Source organism: Scyliorhinus torazame, chromosome 3 (genome assembly GCF_047496885.1).
Source record: "Scyliorhinus torazame isolate Kashiwa2021f chromosome 3, sScyTor2.1, whole genome shotgun sequence".
Lineage (NCBI taxonomy): Eukaryota > Metazoa > Chordata > Chondrichthyes > Carcharhiniformes > Scyliorhinidae > Scyliorhinus > Scyliorhinus torazame.
The window spans coordinates 217565094-217572707 of record NC_092709.1 but is presented as its reverse complement, the minus strand read 5'-3'; the positions used below and the strand labels follow the sequence as shown (position 1 = coordinate 217572707).

The 7614-nt window shown below is 52.5% G+C and overlaps 1 protein-coding gene across 1 annotated transcript in view; it reads left to right on the top strand.

Annotated features, from left to right (window-relative positions):
• The first annotated feature begins 237 nt into the window (after window positions 1-237).
• fgl1 (fibrinogen-like 1) overlaps window positions 238-7614 on the top strand; it is a 78636-nt gene continuing 71259 nt past the window's right edge. Inside the window, exons 1-2 of the mRNA XM_072496878.1 lie at window positions 238-410; window positions 516-594. Of these exons, the coding sequence (XP_072352979.1) occupies window positions 526-594 (69 nt within the window). The 5' untranslated portion in view covers window positions 238-410; window positions 516-525. The remainder of the gene's footprint in view (window positions 411-515; window positions 595-7614) is intronic.

Here is a 7614-nt window from a genome sequence, read left to right as displayed (position 1 = left end):
ACCTTTTCGTAACGTTGTCTTTAATTTACTGATGCAAACACAGCTTTTACCCTGATCAATTATAAATTACAAAACCATCCCACAGAGTGAATGGTGTAAGATGGACAGGGGCAATGCTGCAAAGCCTCACCTTACTTTATGAAGTGTCAAGCCCCCTCTGCAAAAATCTAACCAGCTCCAGCTGTTGCACTGGGTTATTTTCCATCTTTGTCTTCCTCTCCTGCGGTCACCCTTGTGGCTCCTTGGGGCCTGCTGACCAATGCAGATTTCTGTTTTGACAAAAGATTCCTGCCCACTGACTCATCAGAAATAAAAAGCATAAAACCCCGAAAGCAGTTGAAGCCACTCTACTGGTTGGCCACAAGACTCGGAGCTTGCAACAGTTCTGTTACTAACATTCTCAGGACGATGTAAGTGTTTTTGTCTTTTGAACAGTTGTTCAAAGTATGTTTTGGTTCATGCCCTGTTATAAATCGGGGTTCATTTTATTTCTTTTCAATTTTGTTTACGAACAGAAATTGCGAAATGCAGCGTGTGTCGGGTTGTGTGTATTCCCTGCTGGTGTGCATCCTGTTGCTGGGCTGCTGTCGCTCGGTAAGTGAGTACAATGTGATGGGAAAGCGGCTCTCTGCTTTTGCGATTACTCCATTCATCGCCTGAGATCTCAAACTCAACGAGTTGCAGCCTGAAAGCAAAATATACCGCTAACTTTATATACACACACACACGTTGGTTCATAGCGTCTATAGCAAAACAGGGTGGCAATTAGTTTTTAGTAAAACAGAAATGAGAGGACGTGGATGGGAAGCTGTGCCAGATGTTTTCTATTGTACAACTGGGATCGAGCGCAGACATTCCACATGCAAACCGCACTGACCTCGGCCCTGCCTCACCACCCGCCCCCAATCCGCACTGACCTCGGCTCTGCCTCACCCCCCGCCCCCAATCCGCACTGACCACGGCTCTGCCTCACCCCGCGCCCCCAATCCTTCTCCCCTCACATTCCGACATGCTGCTGCCCGTACTGACAGCTGCTGCCTCCCAGGCAGTATCGGTGACCCTGGTACCCCCTCAGGGACCAGGATGCCCTGTCTCGCATCGGCGATGTTGAAAAGAGTGTCCAGGTCGGTATCGCCAAAGCGGCCATGCTTGTGTGTTGACTCACTAGTGTGAGTGGTGAGAGAGCCCTTAAAAGCAACTCCCCCTCGTTAGCGGTGAGATGCTGAGGAGGCAAGTCCGACGAATCAGACTGCGAGACAGCCAATAATGATGAGATACTCGTGGGAGCTTGTCTTCTACACTCAGTGCCATAAAATATTTGCCGCGAGCGTGCCAACGCAGCCGTCCAGAAAGACCCTGCCAATCGCGCCCAAAATGACACTTAGAAATGTTTCTGTTAAATTGCGCCCCACGTTTTCTTATTTTCCAGGCCCCTCGCTGGTGGCGTAACGAGAATCCTGCCAGGGAAGGCCAGGAACCTTATTTAAGTACATATAACATCATTAGAGAGCCTTCCTGCCTGGACTTCCCACCCCTCACTAAAAGTTCATCGTAAGAAGTCTTACAACACCAGGTTAAAGTCCAACAGGTTTGTTTCGATGTCACTAGCTTTCGGAGCGGTGCTCCTTCCTCAGGTGAATGAAGAGGTATGTTCCAGAAACACATATATAGACAAATTCAGAGATGCCAAACAATGCTAGGAATGCGACCATTAGCAGGTGATTAAATCTTTACAGATCCAGAGATGGGGCGACCCCAGGTTAAAGAGGTGTGAATTGCATCAAGCCAGGACAGTTGGTAGGATTTCGCAGGCCAGATGGTGGGGGATGAATGTAATGCGACATGAATCCCAGGTCCCGGTTGAGGCCGCACTCATGTGTGCGGAACTTGGCTATAAGTTTCTGCTCGGCGATTCTGCGTTGTCGCGCGTCCTGAAGGCCGCCTTGGAGAACGCTTACCCGGAGATCAGAGGCTGAATGCCCTTGACTGCTGAAGTGTTCCCCGACTTGAAGGGAACATTCCTGCCTGGTGATTGTTGCGCGATGTCCGTTCATTCGTTGTCGCAGCGTCTGCATGGTCTCGCCAATGTACCACGCTTCGGGACATCCTTTCCTGCAGCGTATGAGGTAGACAACGTTGGCCGAGTCGCACGAGTATGGACCGCGTACCTGGTGGGTGGTGTTCTCATGTGTAATAGTGGTATCCATGTCGATGATCTGGCACGTCTTGCAGAGATTGCCATGGCAGGGTTGTGTGGTCACTGTTCTGAAGACTGGGTAGTTTGCTGCAACAATGGTTCGTTTGAGGTTGCGCGGTTGTTTGAAGGCAAGTAGTGGGGGTGTGGGGATGACCTTGGCAAGATGTTCATCGTTATCAATGACGTGTTGAAGGCTGTGAAGAAGATGACGTAGTTTCTCCGCTCCGGGGAAGTACTGGACGACGAAGGGTATTCTGTCGGTTGTGTCCCATGTTTGTCTTCTGAGGAGGTCGGTGCGGTTTTTCGCTGTGGCGCGTTGGAACTGTCGATCGATGAGTCGAGTGCCATATCCCGTTCGTACGAGGGCATCTTTCAACGTCTGTAGATGGCTGTTACGCTCCTCCCCGTCTGAGCAGATCCTGTGTATACGGAGCGCTTGTCCATAGGGGATGGTTTCTTTAATGTGTTTAGGGTGGAAGCTGGAGAAGTGGAGCATCATGAGGTTGTCCGTGGGTTTGCGGTAAAGCAAAGTGCTGAGGTGACCGTCCTTGATGGAGACGAGTGTGTCCAAGAATGCAACTGATTTTGGAGAGTAGTCCATGGTGAGTCTGATGGTTGGATGGAACTTATTAATGTCATCGTGTAGTCGTTTCAGTGATTCTTCGCCGTGGGTCCAAAGGAAAAAAATGTCATCGATGTATCTGGTGTATAACGTCGGTTGAAGGTCCTGTGCGGTGAGTAGGTCCTGTTCAAACTTGTGCATGAAGATGTTGGCGTATTGGGGTGCGAGTTTGGTCCCCATGGCTGTTCCGTGCGCCTGGATGAAGAACTTGTTGTCGAAGGTGAAGACGTTGTGATCCAGAATGAAGCGGATGAGTTGCAGAATTGCGTCTGGATATTGGCAGTTGTCGGTGTTGAGTACTGAGGCTGTTGCAGCAATGCCATCGTCATGGGGGATGCTGGTGTAGAGTGCCGAGACGTCCATTGTGACGAGGAATGTTCCTGGTTCAACTGGTCCATGGGTGCTGAGTTTATGTAGGAAGTCCGTCATGTCGCGACAGAAGCTGGGCGTACCTTGTACGATGGGTTTCAAGATGCCCTCGATGTAGCCAGAAAGGTTCTCACACAAGGTCCCATTGCCTGAAACGATAGGGCGGCCTGGTGTGTTGGCCTTATGTATTTTCGGGAGGCTGTAGAGATCTCCAATGCGGGGAGTATGTGGGATGAGAGCACGTAGGGTGCCCTGAAGATCTGGATCCAAGGTCTTGATCAGTCTGTTAAGTTGGCGGATGTGTTCCTTGGTCGGATCTGCGGGTAACTGTCTGTAGTGTTCTTGGTTGTTCAGTTGTCGGTATACTTCTTTGCAGTAGTCCGTTCTGTTCAGTACGACAGTGGCCCCTCCTTTGTCTGCTGGTTTGATGACGATGCTGCGGTTGGTCTTGAGAGCGCGGATGGCATTGCGTTGTGCTTGGGTGACGTTCGGGGCTGTCGATAGTGGATACCACTATTACACGTGAGAACACCACCTACCAGGTACGCGGTACATACTCGTGCGACTCGGCCAACGTTATCTACCTCATACGCTGCAGGAAAGGATGTCCCGAAGCGTAGTACATTGGCGAGACCATGTAGACGCTGCGACAACGAATGAACGGACATCGCGCAACAATCACCAGGCAGGAATGTTCCCTTCCAGTCGGGGAACACTTCAGCAGTCAAGGGCATTCAGCCTCTGATCTCCGGGTAAGCGTTCTCCAAGGCGGCCTTCAGGACGCGCGACAACGCAGAATCGCCGAGCAGAAACTTATAGCCAAGTTCCGCACACATGAGTGCGGCCTCAACCGGGACCTGGGATTCATGTCGCATTACATTCATCCCCCACCATCTGGCCTGCGAAATCCTACCAACTGTCCTGGCTTGATGCAATTCACACCTCTTTAACCTGGGGTCGCCCTATCTCTGGATCTGTAAAGATTTAATCACCTGCTAATGGTCGCATTCCTAGCATTGTTTGGCATCTCTGAATTTGTCTATATATGTGTTTCTGGAACATACCTCTTCATTCACCTGAGGAAGGAGCAGCGCTCCGAAAGCTAGTGACATCGAAACAAACCTGTTGGACTTTAATCTGGTGTTGTGAGACTTCTTACTGTGCTCACCCCAGTCCAACGCCGGCATCTCCACATAAAAGTTCATCGATCGCTGGCGTGACGTCACGTTGCTGCGATTTACAACAGCTGTTTAAAACGAGACCCTGGCGACTTTGTCTCCAAAGGGGATATCGGAGGTGAGCGCTCAGGTCGCCATTACCCCCCAGGGTGCCAATCGCCGAGGGGTAACGGAGAGGATGTGGAGAACACAGATAATTTCAACTCGGGCAGGGGAGGAGGGGGTGCAGTTCAGTATCGGCATCTCGGGAAGGTGGGTCATCCCCAGCCTTAGCGACCCATCAAGGCTGGAAGTGTCTGGTGGCTGCTTTGCAGTCAGCGCTTGCAGGGCTTGTGGCCATATCACCGCTGAGGGATTGCCTTCCAGAGTGGCAGCTGGAAGGTGGGTAGGAGCAGGTGTATCCACAGGGAAAGCATTTAGGGCAACTGTGAGGTTCTTGGGTGGGGTCCCATGAGATGCCAGGGCGCAATGGCTGAGTGGAGACTCTGACAAGGGGTGTTTTCCAGCCTCATGAGGCCTGAAATATCTCAGAGAGGTATCTTCAGAGACGATTGTAGTGAGAATGAATCCCCACAATCAGGCAACACTGTGGGGCATGAGAAGTATGAAAGTTCAAGGCTACTGGTTATGAGGCCAAGTTGTCAGGGATTGTGTATGGGTGGCTGGGTGTTCAAGTTGGAAGCCTCATTTAATCCACAGCACTTGAGAGCTGGAGGAATGAGGGTGCCCTCTGAAGATTACGTTGACCTGCTAATTGCAGTCCTCGCATGCATCGGTATGCTTCACCTGCCACAAGGGAAGTCAATTGTGCCAATTTAGTCAGCATTACCATTCTTTTTTTTTTTCCTCCCCAACCCCCCCCCCCCCTTTTACCCCCCCCCCCCCCACCCCATTCACTCACCTAGATCCCAGAAGCATTACTCTGGGTCTCTGGTTTACTAGTCCAGTGACAATACCATTGCGTCAATGCCTCCCCCTTCCGAATCCCTCCCTAACCCCCCCTTTTACCACCCCCCACCCCATTCACTCACCCTCATAATCCCCAAACCCCATCATCCCCCCACCACAATCCTACTCCCACCCCCACCTCACTACCTTCCCCCATCCCATCATCCCCACTCCCATCCTGCTCCACCCAACCTCACTCCCCCACCAGCTCCCCCCACCCATCATCACCCAACCATCGGCCCCTCCAACCATTGCCCATCCCCTTGCCAATCCCTCTGAACTACGCCCGCCCCCAACCAACTACGCCCCTCAACCATCAGCCAACCACTCCCAACCTTTGCCCAGCCCCTCACAGCCATCGCCCACCCCCTCTCTGAACCATCACCCCCCCAACCATCGCCCAACCCCCCAACTACACCCTTCAACCATTGCCCACCCCCTCCCCACCATCGCCCACCCCTCAACAATTTCTCACCCCTCCCCCACAACCCTCATCACCCCCCCACAACCCTCCCCCACCCCACAACCCACCCCACACCCCTACCCCACAACCCCACCCCCCTACAACCCTACCCCACCCCCCCACAACCCTATCCCACCCCCCCCCACAACCCTATCCCACCCCCCACAACCCTATCCCACCCCCCCCACAACCCTACCCCACCCCCCACAACCGTACCCCCCACCCACAACCCTCCCCCCCCCACCCACAACCCTCCCCTCTGCTCCCCACAACCCCCCCTCTCCTCCCCCCCCCCCCCCAGAATTACCATTCTTGAGTGTACCACTGATTGGCAATCCAACATATCTGTGTTGTCTCTGGTCCACTTCATAAGGGTGAATGGAAAATGCTGGAAGCATTGCCCCGCATTGAACCCCAAGCCTCATATTCACATCTACATAACAGAGAGGTGACACAGATGTGGCTCCCAATGCAAGGTGTTATGGTAAAAGTTTCTCATCAGTCACCACGTTGAAATTTTGACGGGGGCATCATCTTGTTTCCCTGCGAGGTTAGAACACGGGTCCATTGAATGCACTCAACTGCCCTCACTCTTCAACGATGGTGGGAGCCGTGGCCTGCTGAGGCTCTCAAGAGTTGAAACTCTTCGTTCAGGTACAGTTGAGAGGGACAACTATGTGTGATAGGGGAGAGTGTGAGACTCAGTGGAACGTGCTCACATAGGAGGATGCACATGGGTGGATATCCCAGATCCTGAGAGGGCTGAGGATTAATACATTGTCAGGACTCCACATCGTTCACTCTGATGTTCGCTTCCTTTCAATGTTTGATTCTGGAGAATCACGCAGCCAGTAGAGCTGACAATTCCTTTGACTAACCAGCAGCAGCGACATCGACGTGCTGCTGCACGCAGCCAGGAACAGCGCCTTACAAAGGAGGAGCAATGCTTGTTGATTTTCCGGAAGCAGGGCTTCAGATAGCGGAACCTCGGAGGCAACACTACCGACCACAGGTGTTCCAACATAGAACTTCCTACCTCTGGATGTCAGACATCCAGTGCCGGAGAAATCCCTGTGGCCCTGAAAGTTACTGCCGCTCTGAACTTCAATGCGAGCGGCTCGTTTCAGGGCTGTACGGGTGACCTGTCTGGCATTTTCCACTCAGCTACACATAAGCACGCAAGGGAGATCACAGATGCAGTGTTTGCGAGGGCCCACGTGTACCTCAACTTGGCGTGGGACCAGGCGAGCCAGGACAAAGGGGCCATGGGTTTTCACCTGCATAGCAGGTATGCCCCAGTTGCAGGGTGTTGTTGACTGCACCCTTATGCCTCTGCATTTCCCATGGTGTCATGGGACACATTTTTGAATTGAAGGAGATACCACTCTCGCAATGTCCAGCTCATCTGTGACCACACAATGCATATCATGCAGGTGTGTGCCCGTTTCCCGGGAGCGTCTATAATAGTTATATCTTGGGTTGCTTGCAGATCCCAGCAATATTTGAGGCACAGCAGTGGCTGGAGAGATTGCTTCTCCGGGACAAAGGGTACCCACTCCGGAGCTGGCTGCTGATGCCAATGTGGAGGAGCCAAATACCCACTGAGACTTGCTACAATGAGGCTCATGCAGCAATATGTGTGCTGGTCAAGCAGGCAATTGGATTGCTGAAAATGTGGTTCTGGTGCCTGGACCATTCAGGAGAGCCTTCCAATACACAGTGACCTGCTGGGCTCTGCCCAAACTGGCACTGCAATGGGGCGAGCAGCTGGACGAGGAGGAGGTGGAGGAGTGCTACATCTCCTCAGATGAGGAGGATGTCAAGGAGGGCAGCGACC